This window comes from Myripristis murdjan, chromosome 10 (assembly GCF_902150065.1).
Source record: "Myripristis murdjan chromosome 10, fMyrMur1.1, whole genome shotgun sequence".
NCBI lineage: Eukaryota > Metazoa > Chordata > Actinopteri > Holocentriformes > Holocentridae > Myripristis > Myripristis murdjan.
The window spans coordinates 5,214,434-5,238,435 of record NC_043989.1 but is presented as its reverse complement, the minus strand read 5'-3'; the positions used below and the strand labels follow the sequence as shown (position 1 = coordinate 5,238,435).

Genomic DNA, 24,002 nt, shown 5'->3' with positions numbered 1-24,002 from the left:
CTGAATAAGTGCCTGTGTTAACCTGAAAACAGAAAACAAAACCGAAGAAAATTATGTCACAGAAAACAGAAAAAAAAGGGGGGAAAGAGAGAGAGAGAGAGAGACGAGACTAAAGTAAAATCCAGTCGTTTTGTATTTCGGGTGCATTAGTGTATGTTCTGAGATTTCCTGGTCACCCTCAGGACCAGAAGGCATTTAGTGACCTGAGGAACTGACTGGAAAAAAATCGAAAATGAAAAACAAAACATGGAAAAAAAAAAAAAAAAAAAAAAGATTGGAGTTCTACGCTGAAACCTGGAACCATCTGAGAACCGTATATTGCACATTTTCCTTGCAAATACAATTAACCACATTACCAGATTCACGTGATATTTTTTGTATTTTTCTCTTTTTTTTTCTTTTTTTGCTCGACCTAAAAAAAAAAAAAAAAAAAAAGAACATACCTTTTTGTGTTTGTTATACATAGACAGAGCATTGCGTAGACATGAACACACTTTGAATAATACAAAAAAAGGGAACTCCGTTACAAATTCATAATTTAAGCCATTTTATGCATGAGCCCGGTATGTGTTCCACGAAAAAAAAAAAGAAAAGAAAAAAAAAAAGAAAAAGAAAGAAATAATACAAATTCTTGAGCACAAATCTCTTTCAAAAATCCATAAACAAACAAGCTACTGCAGAAGTCATTTTTTTTTTTTTACAGCATAAATAAATAACAATAATACAAAATTGGACAGATTAATTGATGACATCTGCTATGGCTCATGGGGGCATGCCACTGTGAGGTTTGGGAGCTGATTCACTGGAAGCAGCGGCCTCAGCGTCGCCAGGGGAGTCATTTTCCAACGACGGCCTCCGTGTGAAATGACTTTCCTTATGTAAGCGGGTACGTTAGTTAGTGGTCAGTGACAGTGCGCCATTCTCCAAAAGCATCGACTCGGGATGCAAGTTTGATCCTGAAGTGAGAACACAGTCCAAAATTGGGCCCAGACGGTCGCTCCCTCATGCCGCGCCACCACCACCCGCCGCGGCGCAAATCAGTGCACTTGAGTGTGGCGCTTTCCAGAGCCGAGACGAGCGCGGCGGTGCGGCGCGGTGCCACCTCCGGCCAGACGAGCCACAGCTTCGGAGTGTGTTTGAGCCCGACCAGCTGTGTGAGTGACCCCAGAGGACCCCCCCCCCCTCTCTCCCTCTCCCACTCTCGCTTTCACACACAAAGCCTGCCTGTGAGATTACTAAGCTTTACAGAGGACTCATAAATAAGGGAGAAAGAGAGAGAAGCTATCACACTCCCGGAGTGGACACTTATTACAGTGGAGTAAACAAACAGTGCCATTTTGAGCTGCTCTCCCGAACGAGCTCAAAATGAAGAGAGCGACCCTCCGAGACTTCACAAGCCGAGAGCACCACGTAGCCCAGCGCAGGTTGTTTACGTCTCTCGGTAAGGCGGTGCAGGGGTAAGACTACGACCCGCTGGTACCCGCGGTCCGGGGCAAAGCTGCGAAACCGTCTCGAATCCGAATCCCACACGGCTCACCCCTGAGCTTCAGACAGATCCCGGCAGGAGATAACAAACGGGGCTGACAGGTATTCAAGGTCGACTCAGAGAGGAGGGGCGCAGGAAGCCGAAGCTCTGACAGGCGGCGGCCCCCCGCTCGGCGTCCGAGACCTTTCAGAGCTGATACCGACCCCTATCTGCAGCCGGGCAGAGCGAGGCCTCCTGTAAGCCTCTTAGCTTGGCTGTCAAGTGTAGCGGCACTGATGTCTCAATGTTGGCGCCGATAAAAAGCGTGAACATCGATCCATTCCACTGCACTGGAGGTGGAATATGCAGCCGGCAGTATTCGCACGCTCTCTCTCTCACACACACGCACACACACACGCACGCACACACTCATGCCAAGCTGTGTGAAGGTCTTGTCTCCCAAGAGCTGGAGTGAACTTTGGAAAACATTTGAACAAAATCACTCACTTTCTCAGCGATGGATGCTCTAGGCCTCCGTGCTCGCCGAGCCAATTATCTGTTCAGGCGAGCCTCAGTCTGACTCGGAGAGCTGCAGCCGCCTCACCGAGGACACCGCGGGTCGGCCAGGCAAACCCATAATAAGTGTGAGTTTCTCTTTGAGGCAGGAAATTAGGGGGTAGCACACGCCATTTCTCACCAGTTCTCTTTCGTTTGTTTTCTCGGAGCACCAGCGCCGTCACGCTCTTATGATTTATTTAAAATCGTCTCTGTTTGCTTTCCACTGCGAGCCCGGGCAACTGGGAGAACCAAACCAAACAAATCAACAACAACAACAACAACAACAACAACAAAACAAACAAAGCCAGCACCTTCTTGATCTGTACAGCGAGACAGCTCTGACAGGAGGAGACACCCCAGGACTCGAGCGCACACGGGCACCCAGACTCCTGACGTAAGGTGACACAAGAAGTTTGCAACACGAGCCGCAGCCTCTTTTTTTCTGTCTCTAACCGAGAATTTCTTTGAGAAGCTGAAAGTTTGGAACAAGAAGAAGTTAGCACCATAAAGAGCACCAACGGCAGAGAGACAGACGACCCCGTCACGACAAGACGACCGTCACCGTGGCAAAGCCCCCCGAAAAACAACGAGACCCGGCCCTTTCCTCTCGGGGTCGCTTTTTTTTTTCCGTCTTCGGGATCTCAGGGTTTTCAGAAAAGAAGCACAGAGTCAGAGGCTACGTTCACACCGCAGGCCTCCACGCTCGAGTCTGACCCGCTCACATTTGGCTTTTTCCATTATTTTATTTATTTATTCATTTATTTATTTATTTTTTGACGACTGTTCTGATCTATTCTCGGATGTTTCCTGCGCCTGCTACCAACGTGGACTGACAGCGATGTCAAAAACACATGCATGTGCAGAGTGACGGCAACGAAAGATGTCACATCCCGTTTCTGGACCTGCGCTTCTCCCCGCTACTTCAAACACATCTCTGTCCCGGCACACGCCGTCAAAACCAGGCCGGCTATTCTGCTTTTTTAAAAGAGTTGTGTATCACTGTCCTCCATGCTAACACTGACTCTGCAAAAAAAAAAAAAAAAAAAAAAAAAAAATGAGAATTGGCTCAGATGAATCGCGCAAGATTGACAAATTTTCATAGCAACAATGCAAATACTGAAATGCCAGGTTGCATGACATGGGAGGCGATTCTGAACCACTGAAAAGCAAAAAAAAAAAAAAAAAAAAAAAAAAGATCAGATCTGTGCCAAATGTGAGGCCAAACATCAGAATCGGGATAGTTTGAGTGACAGTGTGAACGCAGCCAAAGACAATGAGGGAAAAAAAACAACAACAACTTCTGTTTCAATGCAAAACGCTCTTCCAGTCCAAAGCACTGAACGAAACGTGTGGATGACGTTGTGTTGGTGTAGTTTTGTGTTTTGTCTGAGTCATGGTTACACACAGTAGCACCTTGAGGGGGGTTTTTACAGCTTAAACGCCTGAAGGAAAAGCTGATGTACATGTAAAGTAAGGGAGTGTAACAGCACATGTACTGCACGACTCTTACACAGGAACAAAGAGGTGGCGACACTTCGGCCTGACGTGGACTGGGTGTGGGCTAAGCTAAGGTCAAAGGCATACGTCAGTGACATCTGGAGGACCGAGCAACTGAAAATGACACACTGGGCAACTCAGACCTGAGTCAAACAGCACCTGCAAATGATTTTTTAATAGTTTGTTTTACCCTACTGCCGTGTTGGGTATGTTAGAGCCAAAAGGTTTAGGTTTTCAATCACAGGAGACAAGTGTCCGAGTCAGTTAAGTTAAATTATGGCTCGTCTGATGAGTTCATCCCAACACTTTTGACTCTCCAAGCAGGTTAAAGCAAACACAAAAAGTCAGACGCTGTGCTGTTTGACTGATGGCCTGGATGCTGTGTGGCTGAATGGAAGCCATAAACTCTCACACCTTAAGACTGCAAAGCAATAAAACTGTAATGAGGTCAAGATCGTCTTTAAAAACTGGAGAAATATTTTACAATGGCCTTATTCCAGTGAATTAACCTGGCTCGTAGCCTATGCGAAAAAAAAATATACAACAATAATTCGTTTGCACTTGCACAATGCAATTTGCATGGTGTATTTTACCAACACATTATTGTCATGTACAATCAATACTCTGTCATCCAACACACTGGAGTAAGGACACTGTAAAATAACCTGTTACCGAAAACAAGTAAACCGAGACATGCACAGATACTATCAGTCACTATGTTCAAAAACGCAGACAGTGAACCAAACGAAAAGGAGTTTTGGTTGAGCTGGTTTGGTACAGACCTGTATAAAAATTTGTTCATTGAATATCATAGGTCCTTCAGCGGCAGGGTTCCTACACATTTTATGTTTCAAAATTCTGCATTTATTCCAGATTTCGGTGCCCGGAGTGGATTTGATTGAAGATTTCGGGGGATTTTCTGCAACAGTAGCTGGGTACACCACATCACCATATGAAGTTTTATGTCAGGAGCGGGTTAAAAGATCCATTCCACTCCGATCAGACATACTTTTGTTCGATTTCCAAACTTTTCAAGCTCTAGACATTTTCTCAAGTCAATTTTCCAGACTTGTGTAGGAACCCTGCTTTTGAACATCTTATAAGACAAAACAGCTTTTTTTTTTTTTTTTTTTTTTGTGGGCAGGTACAATGCAAAGGTTGAATAATCATGATGTCATTACCGGTGGTAGATCAGTGAGGTAATGCTACTTGAGGTCTGGCTCGGTGTTGTGGGATCCAGTTGCGTCTAAGTTAAAAACTGTTCAGCAGTTTGCACTGAAGGTGTCTGTTGAGCATTAAGACATTTTGTCACCAGGACTGCAAGGACAGTGTGTCGCCGAGGAACATTCCTCTAGGTTAGTAACATACATTTAAAAGCACCAAATGACCAAACAGTAGTCATTTTTTTTTCAGAATTTCATATCAAAATGCTCAAAAATCTCATTCCCTATGCAAAACCTGAATTTGTGATTCAATTCTCAAAGACTTCTAAGTTGGTGTCCTGTAAAGTTAACAACACTGAATACTGGCTATTCTGCGCTAAAATTCTGAGTGTTATGACAAAAATAATATCCCCTTGACTTTCAGACATTTCTTCATACCTTATGCACCTGTTTAATTTTGATTATTGTTCTTGAAGTTGCACTAGGCAGCTTTGCATGTGCGCAACCCTTTTCCACCAACAAAGACCCGGTTCCGTTCTGGTTTGTGCACCAAATTTTGAACCGTTCTTTGGATTTCCAGCACATATAGATTGGTTCCCAAACGTACAGGCTGGTTCTCAGCTGGAACCACAAAATAGTTGTTCTCAAATAGGAACTGAGTGGGCACGTCTTATTTTACAAGGACGACAACCGAGAGAACTTTGTGGCCCGGTTAAAAATGTCCTTGCAAACACTGAATAGAAGTTCCCTCACACTGTTGTACATGCCTGCAAATAAAAACATAACATAAAAAAAAAAACAATTAAGTGTTTCAAATTCTCAATCTGAATCCTATCAGGCTTAGATTATGCAGACCATTTGGGCTCTGTGCTGCAGGCAGGCTGGGGATTTACCTCCGTCCTGCATGCCCACCGTCGATATCGGCTCCAAAAACTGGTCGAAATGCAGGCCAGTTCCTTAGTTTGCACCTTGGTTCCAAGAAACCAGTTCAAGAACCACAACTTTTTTGGTGGAAAAGGCGTAACAGCATGCTCAGGTTTTCCAACCCGGCCGGTCTGTGATGGAAACCAAAGAGACAAGAGGAAACATTTCATACTGTTGAGGTTTTTTTTCTGGACAGGGCTGCTCACTGCGGTTTAACTTGTATTTCATTCTTAGGTTTGAAGCTTTCACTCCCTGTGAACATGGAAGTGTGCACAAACGACCCGAGAATATATTTTGGGCAAATTGGATAAATCTACCGCGTCTCAATCAGCGGTGATGGGACGTTTTTCTCTGTCGCAGCCCTGCTTTGTGATTCAGCCCGAGACGGCAGGCAGAATTTTTCTTCTTTTTTTTTTTTTTTTTTTTACATATGAATCACGCCTAGTGCAGCTTCAAGAGCCGGTCGCACCGAATTAGCGGCAAATGTGGCAGAGGGAAAACTCTGCTGTGACATTGGGAATGGATTCAATAAGGGAGGAGGGTGCTAACAACATCTGCTGGTAGCTTCACTGAGCGCTCTTCCTAAACGTGTTAAAAGTGTCTGTCCGCCAGGCTTGGGTGCTAAAAGGTTGAATAATCACAAGGACGGATATTAAGGACTGCATGGTGTGAAGACCTTTTGTAATCAATAGAAAAATGAGTGTGTCCCGTCCGCCCGCTGCGGCTGCATACTGCATTTTATGTCTTGCGGGCGATTCTGGACATCAGTGTTGTTCTATAGCATTATTCTTAAGGTTCTGCTTGATTATACTGTCCAAAAATAAACCAAAAAAAAAAAGAAAAAAAGAGCGTAATAAAGGTAAACTGTGTTCCATGGAAGGCAGGTGAGATGAGGAGCACAGGGTGGGAAAGTTGAAGCTTTCTGCTTTGCTTATCTGCCTCTAAGTCTTGTAATGCTATCACAGCAATGCGACACACTTAGGCCCCACATACGCATAAATGGCAGAGGATCTGATATATTTGTTTTTGTGTCTTTCGCAGACAACATAAAGATGCATTTATATATCTTGATACTGATACTGAGTCTGTCTTTAAAACCCTAATTTATCACCTCCATACTACATACAAGTAGCCCGACATATAGATAGCACTTCTGGGATCCACTCTCTCTCTTTTTTTTTTTAACAGTCTAAAGTCTCTCTTACTCTCTTCAATCTCTTGTAATGACATTTTATGTACAATATTGGTATATAGAACATAAATTACTACACAAAAATTTTAGCCTATTCACAATTGACAATCATCAAGAACCCAATAGCAAATTAGAAAAAAAGCCCAAAACAAACAAAAAAAAAAAAAGAAAAAAAGAAATCTGAGACAAGAACAGTTCGATAAACAGCTTAAAAATGCCTGTTATATAACTTTTTTTTATATACTTTCTGTGCTCCCAAGACGTGTCGAGTGTATTGTGAAAAGGAAAAAAAAAAAAAACGAAAAACACCTCTTTTTATATAAAAACTTCGTTTTTCCCCCGTCAGTCATTTAATCAGGAGGATGGATGTTGAAGTCTGCGTGAAGCTCAAAAAAAGACCGTCACATGATTTCCCCGACATCTTGTTTGCGTGTAAACAGAGCACCAGTAGTGTCTTGGTTCCATGTGTCTCTTCTGTACAAAAGTATAAATATATGCTTTCTCTCCATTTTGTTTGTTTGTTTTTTTCACATATCTAGGATGTAGCGGACAAAAAAGGTTGTTTTAGTTCCCCAAAAACACGCCAGTGTTGCAGTATCTGTGCTGGAGGTCGCCCGTATCGTTGTGTTTTGCGTTTCCGCCTCCCCCGCTTCTTCCCCTCCCCGATCCCAATTTGCTGGCTTGCGTGGACTTCTCACTGTGGGTGTTTGCTTGGTGTTGGTTGATCGTCTCTGCATAAATAAAAAGGTTTCGGCACAGTCCGCGGCCGCTGGGCCAAAAACAACCGTTGTGTGTCCGTTTTTCGCTACAGCAGATCCATCTTAGGTCTGTAATGGAGCAGGAGGGGCGATTTCTGCAAGGAAAAGTGAAACACAAACTCAGCATGAGTCATGAGACATGAATAGACAGCTAGTCAGATAAACAGATACACTGTATGGACAAAAGCACTGGGCCACAGCTCTTAATCACTGAATTCATTCAGTCCCGTTGCCACAGGTGTATAAAATCCAGCAGCTAGCCATGCAGTCTGCCTTTACAAACATTTGTAAAAGAACGTCTCGTTCTAAAGTTCACTGAGTTCCAGCGTGCTGCTGTAATAGTAATGTAATAGGAAGCCACCGCTGCAACAAGTCAGCTGGTGAAGTTTCTTCCCTCCTCGATATTCCACCATCAGCTGGAAGTGGGATTATTGCAAGGTGGAAGGCCGACGCTCTGCTGCCTCAGTACCTGCAGAGCTCCAAACCTCCTCTGGCATCAACATCAGCACAGAAACTGAGCGCCGGGAGCTTCATGGCCGAGCAGCTGCACGCAAGCCTCACATCACCGAGCACAACACAGAGTGTCGGATGGAGTGGTGTAAAGCACGCCGCCGCTGGACTTTGCGGCGGAAACGTGTTCTGTGGAGCGACCAATCAGGCTTCTCTATGTGGTGGTCTGATGGACGAGTCTGGGTTTGGGGAACGCCAGGAGAACGTTCCCTGCCTGACCACATTGTGCCGACTGTAAAGTTTGCTGGAGGAGGGATAACGCTGTGGGCTGGTTTTTCTGGTTCTCAGTTCCAGGGAAGGGAAATCTTAATACTTCAGCTCACCGAGACATTGTGTCCCAAGCTCCATAAAGGCATGGCTGGCTGAGCTTGGTGTGGAAGGACTTGACTGGCCCACACAGAGCCCCGACCTCAACCCCATCCAACACCTTTGGGATCAACTAGAACGGACATTGCAAGCCGGGCCCTCTGGTCCAACATCAGCGTCTGACCTCACAAATGCTCTTCTGGATGAACGGGCAAAAACTCCCACAGACGCACAACAAAATCTGGTAGAAAGCCTTCCCAGAAGAATGGGAAAGTATGGATTTAGAATGGGAGGTCAGAAAAGCTCCAGTAGGTGTGATGCGGAGGCAGACCAGGACTTTTGTCCATACAGTGTAGATAGACAGATAGGTAGCTTTTTGCCATCAGGGAAGGAAATCCTTTCACCTAAATAGCAAAAAATACGGATCTCTTTTTCAATAATTTCTAGAATGCTCATTTATTCCTTAATAGATTTGATCTGAGAACCTATTTATGGCAAAAAGGTTATTATTTTCCAATCAATCAAAACTGGTTCACACTGATTTCCTCTGCAGCCGCTCCAGGTGCAGAGTGGATGCACGGCGGCAGAGGCTTGCTTCGTCACGCTTGCTTAGCGTCAATCAAATCCCATTAGGACGACAAATCAACGCATCAGAAAGTCTTAATGTCATTACATTGTAACACGCGTGCTTTCTCTGAGATTTCACACTCCTCCACAGACAATTAGAAACCACAGCTACAAGCCACGGCACGTCCTTGAGGCCACAGGTTACCTTAAATCTCCATCTTGTCACGACGACAAATTTCAAAGTGTGGTCCTTGCCCAGGATTTCCTCGTTGCATAAAATGTCCAGCTGTGGAAAAAGAGGAGACAACGGCGAATTATTTCACAGAATCTGTCTCATCTGAGGGTTTCTGAACTCTCGGAAAGTAGAGCTTTGAATCCCCGTTTTCCTTCAGAGGAGGTTAACGGGATAATAAAACAACAGGCAGTGACACGCGCTGGTTTGAGGCCACTGCTTCCGCTTTTCAGGCCCGCGCTTGAGAGACATGTGATGTCAAAACACCACATCCAACACCTACCTCTACCCTTCGCCTGTCACGCTTCTCTCCCTGCTTTAACGTCTCTATTTCTTAGGGAGGAAACAGGAGAAGGTTTATTTTGACGTGGGGTTGGCCCTCGGCACCTGTGCAACAGGGGGGCTTTTTGGGAGAACACAAAAGTTCACTTGTATCCAATACTAATCAAAAGGCTGCCTCGCCGAATCCCCCTTTCCTCCTGTGAATTAAACATTGACATTCTGCCAAGCTCTGCCTTGCATCTGCATCTGCCAATCAATACCGATCTGAGTGCAACGGGGCTTCTGGGGGTGAAGGAGGCTGCAGGGAGAGGGAGAGAGAGAGAGAGAAAAGAGAGAGAGAGAGAGAGAGAGATCGGCAGAGACAAACACTGCCACAGCATCACCTGCTGGCTCACGCTGGTACGGAGCTTACAGGCTGATAAACGGCAGCCAGTCTTTATCAGCCCCGCCAGAGCACTGGATACTGTCCAGGTTTCTGATTAGGAGGACGCTAAAAATAAACCAGGAATAGGGCCGGGAAGCAGTGATTTCCCATTAGAAACAAATAAGGGTTTTGTGTGTGGGCGAAAAAAAAAAAAAGGGAAAAAAAAAAATCACATCCCTTATCTTCCTCGATCTCAAACTTGCCCCTTCCCACAAACGTTCCCTTAAATGAATGTTTGCCCACTAAAGAAGAAATGGTAATGCTTTCAGTGTGTGTAATGTCGTGACTAGATTGTACCAGGAGCACACACACACACAGGGCAAACAAGTGACACCTCAGAGGTTTACGCTGCGTACACATCATGTTGGATTCCCCTCATGTCTGAGCCGCCGAATGGGGGAAGAGAGACGCTCACACTGGCCTCCTAGTGGTGATTACAAATTGGAAATTGAAGTTGCTGGGTTTTTTTTTTTTTTTTTTTTTTGTAGGCTCTGACATTTCCCACTTGGTGACAGTGGTGGAGGAAGTGCTAATTAAAGTAAATATGTACTTTTGCTTAAATTTAAGTATTGAAAGGACTTGTATTCCAATGCCCTGATGGCTATACCATGGCCTGGAATATACCTGCCTCTTCATGCACATAATCTTGATCTTGATCGTAATTTGCGAGTAGATTAAAAAAAAAAAAAAACACAAGTGAACACAAGCATCTTATGTGTTTATGCATGTGGTTACTTAAATTTCATCTGCCTTAGATGAGCCTTATATATTACTTTTTCTATTTCAGTACAATGTGTTGTGTGGTTAAAGGAAAAAAGCATTCCTGAAAAAAGTACCTAAAGTAATGCAACTACTGGAAATGTAGTATTGCTTTGAAATGAGAGTAAAACTCAAAATATCCAACACTGAACACTTTCACGTTAAGTGCAGATACTTGAACGTGTCAGTCAACCTGAGTACAGTAATTAAGTACTTCTTCTTGATTACTGTCCACCATCGTTTGGGAATAAGAATAGTGACAAAACAAAACAGGACAAATCCGTCGATGTCGAGAGTCCAGGGTGATTTAAATCTGCACACTACTTTGATTGACTCTGATCATGAAATGTGCTCTTCTGCTTCTTGTAGTCTGACCTGAACTCAAGTGATCCACTCGAGTTTTGAAAGGTGACATTTCTACTGAAGAGTCACTGGCTGGACTGGATGTGTCCCGAAACAACTGGACTCCAATAACTCGGAAAAGCCACAAGTCACGATGAGCGGGTACAAGGCAGAGCTGGGCGATAATTCAAGACTAACGTTTATTATCTTTCAGCGGACTGGGGAAGTGATGATATAGTGATTTCAGAATATCATGACACATTTCTGCTGCCTAAAGTCATAAAAACAAGCAAGTAGTAATTAAAAAACTGACAATATTGGGATTTTAAGATGTTTTAGCAATGTGTTTTACATCACACCTAGCATTACCATTTGGGATGAGCATTAATTCAATGCTTTAACGGCATTTGGCATGCTTAAGTCATATCGTGATATATATAATGACACTTATGATTATAGAGATACTAATTTCAAACACACTGGCCAAACCTCATACAAGGTATGTATGATCGAAAGGACACATTACCCTGTTTAATTTTGGCTCTTTCTGGCCAAAGAGAAGCACATTTCAACTAACAATGAATTGATTCAGTATTTTGAAAATATAAATCGTCTTAGAGATACAAACATCCTTAAAAATGTCTGTTGGTAGACTTTCACATGACTCAAAATTTCAATGACATCTCCCAGATTTTGCTTTTGGTGGTGATCATTTTGGAAAAATTTCGTGTCCCTTTTTGGGCCTAAACTCTCGCAAACATCTTGAGTTCATTCATTCGCTCATTCGTTCATTCATCCGTTCATTCATTCATCCAGCCCCTGTCAGCTGCTGAGACGTTTAGATGGGTGACAGGACCGCAGCGGAGGGTGTGCAAACACAACAAACGAGTAAATGGCGCTGCTGTTCTTTGACAAAGCGGCGTGTTGTGCAGCGCGGCGCTCCTCCAGCCGTCGAAAAAGCAGAATGGGTTCGAACAACAGCCCTCGATAGTCAATAGATGGGACAACAATGGCAGGCTGACAGGGAGAGGCCGCTTCGCCAGAGCTGTGTTATGGAAGCCGATGCCATGATGGAGCCTACCCACTCATCTCCGCGACAGCCGGTGAAAAAGACACAGAAAATGTAAAAAAGAAAAAAAAGGAAAAAAAAAACACCGAAGACAAGCAGGCGCCCACGATGATTAGTCACGGCATCCTAAAAATACATCTGTCAAATTATCACCCCACCACCCAACCCCCAACCCTCCCCCGCCGCTCTGATGAGGGTGCTAAAGACATAATAAATAGCAAAATTACAAGATATCACAAGGGCTTATTTCCTGAGGAAAACACCGAATATAAAGGCTTTGCATGTGTGTACAGAGACTGTCAGCTGAGGTGTCAGTCACAGAGAAGTACACTGAATTGACGTTCGTATACTTTATTGTGTTTATCTAAACTCTTGGGTGAATTATATCATCTCCACCCGGCTGGTGCTTCACGACAGTCGAAACTAACGTCGATTATTGAACGGTTTTGAGTTTGGGAGGAAAACAAATTGCAGTAAAACAAATGACTCGACTCTGAAATTCCCAACTATTTGGTAAAGAATGGGAATTACCATGACTCATAACTTTAACAGGAATCCATTATGTGCTTTACATTCATGTCAGCAATCACTTTTGCCAGAGCAGCTGTCTTTTTTTTTTTTTTTTTCCCCAAATGGTGAACACCTCATTTTAGGATTAAATTCTCTGCAATGAAAATGTGCTATTTCACCCTGTTTGTCCACAATTTATCTCCCCGCTCAGTGAGTCCGCCCCATTGAATGAAAAGCAGAGTTTTTTTCAGCGGATGCGATTCTGCAGTGGACTGCAATGCCTGACCTTTTCAGAGAAGGAAGGGGTGAAAAAAAAAAAAACAGGTGACCTATAAGGGGCAAATGTAGCCTTGAGCAGTGGGGTAATTTTCACTGATGCCAAATGTTGTGTAACAGTTGTGGAGCGTGTCAATGAGAGCACAAAAAGCACGGGCGTGGAAGAGAAAATGGAAAAATGTCGATGACAAAGCAAAAACCCAGCCGCACTCTGTGGTAACAGCTTGAATCAAACTTTATGGACCGGTAATTTTTACTTGTATTTGTGCCCACTATACTTTAATTAGGTGATCACTCTTCACTGAGAACTACATTTGGCAATTCATGGCACTAAGCGCTGCTTTCCCCGACCATCAAGCACTCTGATTGGACTCGTCAGTCGGTTGGCTGGGTGGTTTAAGGGTTGGTTGGTTTCATTTACATGCAGTCATCGTGAGTAAAGAGACTCTTTACACTTATGGCTGGCCGGGGAATGAGCAAAACTGCAAATGGAAACATCGCCGGTCCAGATCGAATGAATTCAAGCAAGCGCCACCAGAGTCTGCCGTGCCAGCTTCATCGATTTCAAAATGTAAATGTTCATGTGGGTGCCGAGTCAAAATGGAGTGCAGCCTGTCCAGGAACGGATGCAGGTGAGCAGAGCGGTTTATTATCTGTACCTCATTAAACGAAGTCAGGTTAAGCTTTTTGGCGATGAACTTCTTGAGGTGGAGGACCGTGGCTTGTGCCGAACAGCGGATCCACTTGCGCTTCAGACCGCGGAGCTTACTGCTGTTGCACTCCAAACAGATGCTGACCTGTAGGAGGAAACACACACACACACACACACACACACACACATAATTTTAACATCCTCCTATATCCCTCACAGTTTCCACCAAATCGAATACAGCATGGTTAAAAGTTGCAGCCATTTCCGTGTAAATTACGTGACAACACTACTCACTGCAGGTGTAAGTAATGCTATCAATGCACTTGATAAGAATACAGAAAGTGTTAGTTATGCCTCCCTAAGCTATCAGACATTCATAATGCACGGTTTTCTGAGCATCATCAAATACAGATAAACATTCTTGATAGTTATTTTGAACATTTAAAGTGGGTAAAACAGCAGCAGCAATGACACATGCAAAAATGTACCTAACACAATGCCCTCTCCTGAGATGTGCCGTTTTCTAAAAGGTGTGTGTTACCGTGAGCTTGCGGCCGCAGCACACAACTCTGCACTGTATTCATTCTGTCACTACGCAGACACAGCCAGTCTCGCCAACAAACAAAAACAATGCCCTCCAACAAGGTGAACTCCAAACAGCAGGACGGTACACCGACTTGTTTTCCCCCGCTGGCCAAAGTTCACCAGCCACTTTCAGTTTTCTCTCTTCAAAGGCAGACTTCTGGTACTCAAGTATGACCTCTAAACCCTGGCTGGCTACCCAGGCGGAGCAGCAAAACTTAACTTCAGCTGTAGCCCTGAGCAGCTCCTAAAACTAAGGATTCCTAGACAAAAACTATGAGGTAGACATGGAAATCCACATTGTTCATGGTTAACATTCACAAAAATGACAGTTCTGGCGCTGCATTTGTATCTGGACTAATGTCTGATTCGTTCTGAGGGCAGCCAAACAATGTGGTCAGGCCTGTTGTTGCTATGCCTGAAAAATGCAGTGGGCCTCTTTCATGTGACTGTGTGGCGCTATCATTGGCCCGTGCACTTGTTTTTCCCCTGGGACGGCACGGTAGTTGATTCTGGCAGTCGGTGTTTGCAGGAGTCAGAATGCATTACTGCAGTTGGGCTTCTGCCTCCCACCCGCCGTGCTACCTGGGTGTCTGGGCAAAGTGGCTGATCCCTGCATTTTTACGTGCCGTTTGCAAAGGACAGGTGGAGGACAGCGGCCATATATTTGTCTATTTGCGGGACTCCTACTGTGACGCCTATTTCGAGGGCGGGAAGAGACAACATTCTCCTGGTTTGTGCTTAAACTTGGAAATCATCTCCATCCTCAAATAAAAAGCGGCAGCGCTGTAATGCTCCACCACCGCTAACCGACCCCCGCCCTAGCCGTAAGCAAAGAGCAGTGCTGTAATATATCTGCTTTCCAGTGGCGCTGGCGAACACGGAGGCTCATAATGGGAAATAAAAGCCTCGGCGGTGAGCTGGAGTCCACGGCGTCTCGACAGCAGTCTTCGAGGCAGTTACATTACATTACTCCACATTAGTGACACTGCTGCAGCCGTGCACCCTCATAGATGTGACTGATGCCTTGGCTGGCAAATACAATACATGCCTTTTGTTGCCACATGAAGAAAACTAAACGCTATTTTGCCAGCTGGTTGCTGCACAATAGGAACAAACAGTGACAGAGGTCAAAGGAGTGGTTTTTTTTGGAGTGTTTGAGTTTCGGGGCTTATTGCAATGTGTATTTGTGTGTGTGCACTAACTCCGTGGGCAACTGATAAATCAGGCTTTCGATATTATTCGTTTGATTAATAATTTAAAGCAAAGCTGCCCTCTTTAATCCCTTCAGAGACAACTCTTCAAGTCTAAAATATCTACAGTGAATTCAATTTATCCAATCGTTTTCTCCCAGGCAGATCTGAATAATGATGTGTTCAGTTCGTGACAGTGAACCTGTGCTCATATTCCTTACCTGAGAAAGCTAACCCCTGAAATACCACGTCTTCATGCTTCGCCGGTAATGCAGGTTTGCTTGATTAATTTTGCCTTTCAACTTCTATTGCGGTTTCTTTTTTTTTCTTTTTTTTTTTTTTTTGGTGTGTCACTGCTCTCATTAGCTTTCCCTGGCTCTGCTTCACACCCCAAGGTTTCACTTTGAAAGGTCGTCCAGAAGACAGAGGAGAGGAGGGGAATTATTCTGAAAGTTGGCCATGCGTGCCGCTTTGCCTGCCCGTCCTCTCATCCGAGTGGCTTTTACATCTTCAGCTACGCCCCGGTGATGGGAGACACTCGGCCCTGAGGGACAATTTGGTCCCTCTGCTTCATTTTTCCCCATTTTAACATGCTCACCTCATTCTTCTGCACCTTTTTTCTTACTCTTTCTTGATTTTCACCCTCTTACGGATGGAGTTTTTCCAATCTCCTCTCTTCACCCCTCTCTGCCTTTCTGGCACAGTTCATATCTCTTTTGTCCATTACAGTGGCATCTTCTGCTCTCCATCATCTGGAGTGGTCACTACACTCTAGAAAGTAAAAGGGCCTCAAGGGACCTTTACAGTGGTAGCCACAGTCCCTATCATGTAGTAATTGCCTATAACCCACATCCTGCGATTTCTTCTTGAATGTTTTACAGCAGAACAGACTAACACAAAACTCTAGTGTCTCTCAGGCTAGTTACTCAACAATTTCTCATGCAAATGACCGATCTCTCTTTTTTCCCTTCAATGAATTATTTTGGGATTCAGCGCCTGTTCTAAGTTTTAACAGATGTGCACACTACTCCTCTTGAACGCATAAATAATCGATTTGGGGATCATTATGACCACAAAACTGAATTTTGCAGATGCTACTATGGGCTTCAATTGTTCCCTAACACCAACTTTGAACTGCACCAATTTGTGGCTGCCAAGGTCATACTCCAATATTATAATATAATATTCAAACAGTGTCAGACAATCTGTCAGACACTGTGACAGAGGAAATAATACCAAGAGCCAGAACCTAAACATGGGCTGGTGGATTGCTGGATTTGCAAATAGCTAAATTTCCTTGGGCATGAAGTGAAAATGCAGTATTAGATCATGTACAATGTCAAATATGAAACATCTCCAATGGCTAAATATGTCCTGCAAACATCAGTATACTTTGGGTGTTCTGTGCCCCGGGGGACCCCCCAGGCTTCCTTGAGGAACCTCTTTGTAAATTTTTTGTGTACCCAGATAGGACCTCTACACAGGAATCGTCTTAACAGAAACCCTTGCTAGTCATGAATCCTGAGATGCCTTTTGGCTCCCTTTAGTTCTGAAAAGGTGACTCCCTAAACTTCAGAGTGTACATATCTCCAGTGTGGCTTATTCCCTCTCATCCGTCTCGTCTTTGGCATCCTGCCACCTTCCTCCATCCATTTTCTTTTTCCTTGTGACGGCAAATCTCAGTTCACCACCTATCTCTTTCCCCGCGACGTTAAAGCCTCACAATTACAATCGACCACGTCCGAAGACGATCACTGTGGGTGGTGGCTTCTTATCGTCAGCAGGGCATACTCTCCCTCCGTCCTCCAGCTCTGTAACTTTTGCTCTCTTGTCTTGTCTGCCCCTGCCCTCTTCCTTCCCTCCCCCTCTCCATGACATTTTGACTGCCATCCCCTTCCTGCATTCTGCTCACACAGACTGTGCTGTTAGCCATTCTGTTCCACTGCCGCATTTCCAAAGGGCAAGACCTTCCCCTCCACTGGGGCAGCTTGCCTTCCCTGCATGGCATTAAGGAGCCAAGCCGATTCGAGTTGACAGGTTTGTTTTCAAAATCTGCCCCGCTGATCTTTTTTTTTTCCCCCTCTAAGAACAACGGCAGAAATTGTATACGGCCGATAATCCTGAGCCTGTGCGGCATTAGGGCATGAGGAGACGCTCCACTTTTCAATGTGGCTGCATTTCTGATTGTCTCCGTCAGACGTGACAAAAACCCCGCTCTTTCTGCATTATTGATATCATTTTGCAGTGTGTGAGAATGTGCTAGAATACCAATGAAATAAAAAAAAAAGCCCATCTGCATTTGAAATGCATTGACTGTAGTGAGAAGCCTCAGTGTCTGGCAATAAATGGATGCATACAAATCAAACAGCCATAACACCGCGGAGAACAGAATCTAGTAATGGCACAACAACCCAGTAAATCACATGGGGCCATCTTTGCAAAGGCAACAATCGATGTGCAACTGTGCTAAAATGAATGACAGACGGTATTTTTTCATTATGCTTTTGTTCCTAGTGGACTGCTGCATTACCCACGATGATTTTGACTGTTTAGCTTTACCTCATCCGAGCTTTAGGACAATATCGCCAATCTGCATTGTTTCCAGAGTTCGTCATGTACCATGAAATTCACTTATTGATAGCGAAGGAAAAGAGAGAGTTGTAATTTCAGGAGGCCAAGGACACAGGAAATGAGACGGAGCTCAAGGAAGGTGACCTCCTATTCATCAGGATATGAAGTCGTACCTGTTCGTCGCTACGGTGATAGTCGTTGTCCTCCTCTGGTTTCTCCTCTCCTGCCTCTTTGTTGGCTGTGTCCTCTGATTTTGCATCGCCTGTTTAGAAACCAGAGACAGGTAGAGCATTTAGTGGTCTCATTTTCGATTCCTCATAAATTCACGTTCTCTGAACAGTTTATAACAGTTGTAACACACACATACAGCTGAAACACATGCACAGGAAAGTGAACAAAAATGCAACAAAACCAACATTTTTACAAACTAATTACAACAGTGTATATTTAATGGACACTCCATTTGCATTTACCTGCTTGATAATGTCAGCGGGCGACAGTGTGCAATTGCCATTTTTCACTAGAGTGAGCTAGTGACATGTGTGCACCGCTTTCATAATGTTCATTAACCTAAGTCAAGTGGCTTGAGCTTAATTGACTCCTGTGCTGGTCTGTCGATTGGCTAAATGCAAAACAATGCTTGTCGGATGCCAAGGAGACAGGCATGTTTCTCTCTCTGAAGTGCTTTAACAGCCTGTGCCTGTTCAGCTGTAAAGTTGGCGCCAGGAGAAGTCCATTTATATGGCAATTACATGTCCAAGGGTGTCAACGCATCTTTTATATGACTTATCCGCTGTCTGGGCACGTCTCTAATCCAGGGAACCTTCTAATCAAGTAAAACCCTCAGTCATTCTCCATACTGATTAGCCTACATGAAGGCTGGCATCAGCTCTGCCTTAATTGAGTTCGGCCGGTTTCGTCATTTGTGCCTTATTCAGGAAAATGGAGACAGAAATGAGGGTTGTTAGGGGGGAGCAGCCATCTCAGGGAAGTGAACATAAAGGTAAAAGAGAGAGAGAGGGAAAGGGATTCCTCCTCGCTCTTGGTTACCGAGCATAATAGGTTCACAGTCATGGAAGCAAGGCGAGCCACTGTTAAATAATAAAGCCAGACGGACCCTGTGGTTTGGCACTAGAAAAGAACAGGGAAAAAGAGTACACCCTGAGTCTAATATAGATATTATAATAGTGTGGTGAGAATAAAAGGCGTGACATGGGGTTGGCTAATCTGCCTGAGAGGTAAAGAAGTTTAGATGTCAAAGCCGTTTGATTAATCTACAGCTTAGTATTGCGCAACATTTTCTTATACCTGGTGGTTGTTTTGGTTTCATTCAATAATGGGCGAACAAAGGCTTGGTTTCCTCTCAAATTTGTCTTTAAATTAGGGCATTCCTTTGTCATCAATGCTGCTAAAAAGACTGGCTTCTTTTCCTTTCATGCTGCTATGGTTTCCAACATCTTAAATGACCATAATACCTTCTCTAAAACGATACTTTTCTCAATACTTTTTGTGAATGAAAGCACATTTCATTATATGATTGAGTAAAAACGTCTTGTTTAATAAAAATCGGACCATATTCAATTCATGCTCTCAATAAATATGCACTTAGGGCTATTATGAACTCTGAGTTCCCATTATTAAAATCCAATAGTTTTCAAAGCCCTTCCATATTTTCTGAGGCCTCAAAATTGGCAGTGACACCCAAAGTTGTTAAAGTACAAGACTGTCATGATAATGATTTTTTCCCCCAATATTCTTTCCATATCATTGTGAAAATTTAATGTTGTATAATGTATAATGATTATATAATGGCTCAATACTTTCGCCAAAAATGTTCCGGTCCATTGCTTGATGCTGATCTTTGTTTCCGGTAAAAGTTAAGTTGTATCAGATTTTAAGGTATTAAACTTGTGGAAGTGGAACTGCTGGGGAAATGGAAAACTGCCAAGACAAACCACCAACAGCCATCCAACATTATAACATATTAACAGCTAAATATATTGGATCTCTTGACATTAAATACATCAATCCAACACCTCCAGTGTCGATATTTGAAATGACAGCCTCTTCTGTTTTTTCAACAATTGTAGGATCATGTACCTGACACCGTTTCTTAATTATCTGACATATTTAGTGTTTAAGTGTTTGTGCTAGTTATTATGGATTTTTCCCACTGACCTGACCAACAGCAGTATTACCCTATATTATAATACCTTTTTAAGGATCTCTGTTGTTGTTTTTTTCTCATATAACTATGGACTGTTGCACCTACATGTTACTAGTGAAGGATTTTTATTGTACTTCTCTAGTTCTTCTCTAGTTTTTACTTTTAGCTTTATTTTATTGTGTGTGATATAGCACTTCGGGGGCCTGCTTCCTCATTTCACTGTGCAATTTTACATAGCAACAATAAAGCTGAGTTTGACCATATTCATGAATATTTAACAGTATAAATCTCTGTGCGCTCACATCAAACTTTGGGTTTCTTGGCTCCCAAACCTGCAGACTGAATAAACCGTCAAACCAGCCATTCTCTTGTCCCAGGTTTTCCTCGACAGCATCAAAATTCTTGCACTGTGACAATAATGCAGTGCAGGTAAGTCCTATTTTTCTTTACCCATCGAAAACCAGTGAGGTGCAGTCTATTAACCCTGGGTTCTCTGGATGCAGAGATGTGATGTGTGTGTGATGTGTGTTACAGCAGGTTAACTGATGCTCAGGTTATAGATTGGATTGTGGTCACTCTCCTTGACCATTTTCCCTTCGGGCCACCTGCCACCAGTTCCACAGTGTGTTACTGTAGAGGGCCTGAGTGCTCTGGTGTCTCTCCAGAGGTGCCTCAATGACTGCTGATCAAGAGGGTGATGCTCCGGTTGTGACTCGCCTTCAAAACAACCCCCGAGTATCTCAACGACTCTAAACAGGCGCGTGGGCTTGGCTCTGCGTGAGGTAATGGGATGATTGCTTGAGTCGATGGGATTTCTAAACCTGTGCCATCCGTCTCTTTCACCGTTTCATGTTCCTAAGTCAGTTTGTTTAACAAGCTCGTATGGGTGAGAGAACTGTCCACCGGTTGACAAGAAGTCGATGATTTAGGGGATGACTTGACTTAATCACATGCGCGCACACACAAACACACACACACAGGCTTGCACAGTTGCACAATTTTCCTGAGGTAAAGTGCTAAGGGAAGCAGAGAGTTTAAGCCGATGCCTGATGTGAGCCATTTGGTGGCGATAATCAAGTTTTGTTTTGTGGGAGTCAGGTCGCTCTTCGGCTTGGTTTTGGATCGATGCTCTTCATTAACATGCCTGCAGCTGATTCAGCGCTAAGGAAATCAGGAGGCGCTAAGCTGTCCTGTGTGGTTTGCAATGTGCTAGAACTAGCTTTATTTTACTGAGCCGGTTTGATGGAAACCAAAATACTGGGTTTCCCTTTCTGGGGGGATTTTGCCTAAACGAACCTTTAATTAAGTGTGGTGCAATTCAGCTTGATGGGCAGGGACAACCTTCATTGCCTGCTGCCGCCTGTGCTTAGCCTAATGTGATCTCTGCTTTACCAAGTGCTAACTCTGGCTTGCAGTTCTTAAATGGGGGCTAATGAGGAAGTCATCTGTTTTTTTTTTATCCAAACGGGAGGTTGCAACGAAGAGTAAACAAGACGGTGAGTGTACGTGCGCCCATGTGAGTGAACTAAAAGCCCAGCGGTGACATCATGGATGCTGGACATTTGTATTCACATGGCATCCAGGGCGAATTCAAAGACACATTTACCGTTCTGAAAAGGTGAAAGAGCTTCAAGTGGGTTTGGAGACCGCAACCGCAAGGGCATTCCCAGAGGGTTTTTTTGACGAGCCCCTTAACACAGCGGGTCTTCAGCCCTCATGCCACTGAGAAGTTCTTCATGCAACTGTATGGAGGATGTTTGTTTTTTTGTTTTTTTTGAAGTGACAAAACCCACAGGGCTTTCTCAGAGGAGCCTCTATTTAATCCCTCATTTTAACAGTGGAGTCTTTCCACTTCACTGGGATCCTGGCAAATGATCCTCCAAATGATCCTAATGCAATTGAATGCCCATTTCCATTTTTTTTTTTTTTTTTTTTTTTGGGTTATAAGTCCAAAGCTAAATACAAAATGCAGCTATTACCCAAGGCAAAAGGCATAATTTATATTTGTGTTTTATCACACTGCAGGAAAATTATGGCAAAATGGAATCCGTGTAAAATGGCATCTCTGGGTTTTAATTCGTGTGGGTGCCAGTGTAAATGATTCTGTGAGTGTTTGCATGCGTGTGTGTGTGTTTGTGTGTGTGTGTTGCAGCTCAGCCTGACTTCGAGTGACAGGGCATGGGGAACACTTCCACTTCCATTTGAGCCTTAATTACCAAAATCAGAGAGGGGGATTAAGCGAGCGATTAGGCCTGCCAGTGTGACAGCGCTCTGGGCACACATTTACACAACCCCTCGGAGGAGAGTCGGGTCGCAAAGCCGCTGTGCACCACAAGCAGGCCCGGGGACTCGTTCTGATTGGCTAAATTGCCTCAAACTCTACTGTTAAATGCCTTTACTGTTACTTGTGGTCCTGCTACTCATGTTACTCATTAGGGGTTGGGGGGGTTCATTCCCTGGTGAGCAAAGCACTAACGCTGCAGGAGTTAATGCCATAATATACTTGAGTAAACAAATTTTGGCAGTAAGACCAATCAAATGTATTTACAGAAAAATGATGCATTAGCTCAGGATTCAACACTTTTAGAGACCAAATGAGTCAAAGCTTTTGCACACCAGCTCCTCGCTGTGTGACTGTTTTCAACTGGTCTAAAATATAAGGAGACGGGTCATAATGTCTTTTGGAAAAGCATCTCCGCTTATTTTTCCAGATCATTACCTTTGTTTCCATCTGCGTGCTAACATCTCGCGGTCGGCTCTTCGGTCTAAACTGTACATAAATCCGTATGCAGCTACTTGTTTAACTGGGTCTCTGCCTCAGGCAAGTTTGACTTTCTTGTAAATATGGAGTAAACTATGCCAGCAAATTGGCTGTGGGAGTGCTACCTCACTTCTTGGTATCAGAAAGGTGCTCTTTGGCTCCAAGGGCTTATCTCACCGCAGAAAAGGTTAGGTTTGTATTTGTGTATAGTCAGTAAAACAAAACTAAAAATTACAAAGGCCCGATTTCCTGCAAAACAAACACAGGCTTTATAATGCCTTTGTTTCAACTACTCAGACCTCATCAGGACACAAGTAAACATGCTGACATCCCTGGAGGGTTCATTCCCTCTGCAGGTAAAACGATAGCGCAAGACGCTCAAATTGCCAGGGTTGAACATTTTTTCTTGGGGTGTGCAAATAATACAAAATATATAGCCTACTGTTTTCAGGTGAAGCGCTCCTTTAAATTCCCACTGGGGGTGGCTATACAAATGCCTGCACACTAAAAGCACTATAAAGCACCACGGTAGATACATTAACCAAAGTGCATATGGCATCTGCTATATTACCGTTCCAAGATGACACAATGGGATTTTAATGTGTCTAGTTGTAAAAAAAAGTGTCAAAATATCAAAATATGTCAGCGCAGGTTCCACTCCGGAACCATTCCTGACCGGCGGGATGAGATAATCCCACTTGTTTCCGACACTGAGCAACTTCTTTCCAAGATTTTCTCGAGTCAGACATCATTTTCTTGATCCAAGTAGATGATCTGCCTTATTCTGCCTTGTTTCAACATATTTAGACTTACTCCCAGAAAAAAACTCCTGAAACTGCGTTGGAAACAAGTGGGTTTATCTCATCCCACTGACAGATGGTTTTTTCCAGACTGTAAAAGTCAATTTGAGATTAAATAGGACGATAGGATGGAGATTTTTTGCGGTGGAGGTGGGAAATGCGGCGCGGACTGTACCGTTGCGCTGATCTAGGTGAGTCTTCATGTTGCAAAGCTCTCCTTTAAGGTCGCCGGGAACTTCCATCCCCAACTTCTGATAGAAGTCCCTCTGTTTCTTTATCTCCGCTGCACAACAGGAGGAGAGAGGCAGGGAGGGAGGGGAGGAAACAGACAAAAAAGAGGGAGAATCAGAGGCAGTCAAAGAGAAAGAGGAAGACGAAAGCAAGAGGGGAGAGAGCAGCCGCATTTTCTCAAAGTGACACCAGTTGCGTGACATCTTACAGC

At 43.9% G+C, this 24,002-nt stretch overlaps 1 protein-coding gene across 1 annotated transcript in view; it reads right to left on the bottom strand.

Moving 5' to 3' along the window:
* Positions 1–407: 407 nt before the first annotated feature.
* pcgf3 (polycomb group ring finger 3) overlaps positions 408–24,002 on the bottom strand; it is a 70,678-nt gene continuing 47,083 nt past the window's right edge. The window contains exons 6-10 of the mRNA XM_030062101.1: positions 23,736–23,843; positions 18,006–18,094; positions 13,494–13,631; positions 9,146–9,226; positions 408–7,652 (exon numbers count right to left, since the gene is read on the bottom strand). Of these exons, the coding sequence (XP_029917961.1) occupies positions 7,605–7,652; positions 9,146–9,226; positions 13,494–13,631; positions 18,006–18,094; positions 23,736–23,843 (464 nt within the window). The 3' untranslated portion in view covers positions 408–7,604. The remainder of the gene's footprint in view (positions 7,653–9,145; positions 9,227–13,493; positions 13,632–18,005; positions 18,095–23,735; positions 23,844–24,002) is intronic.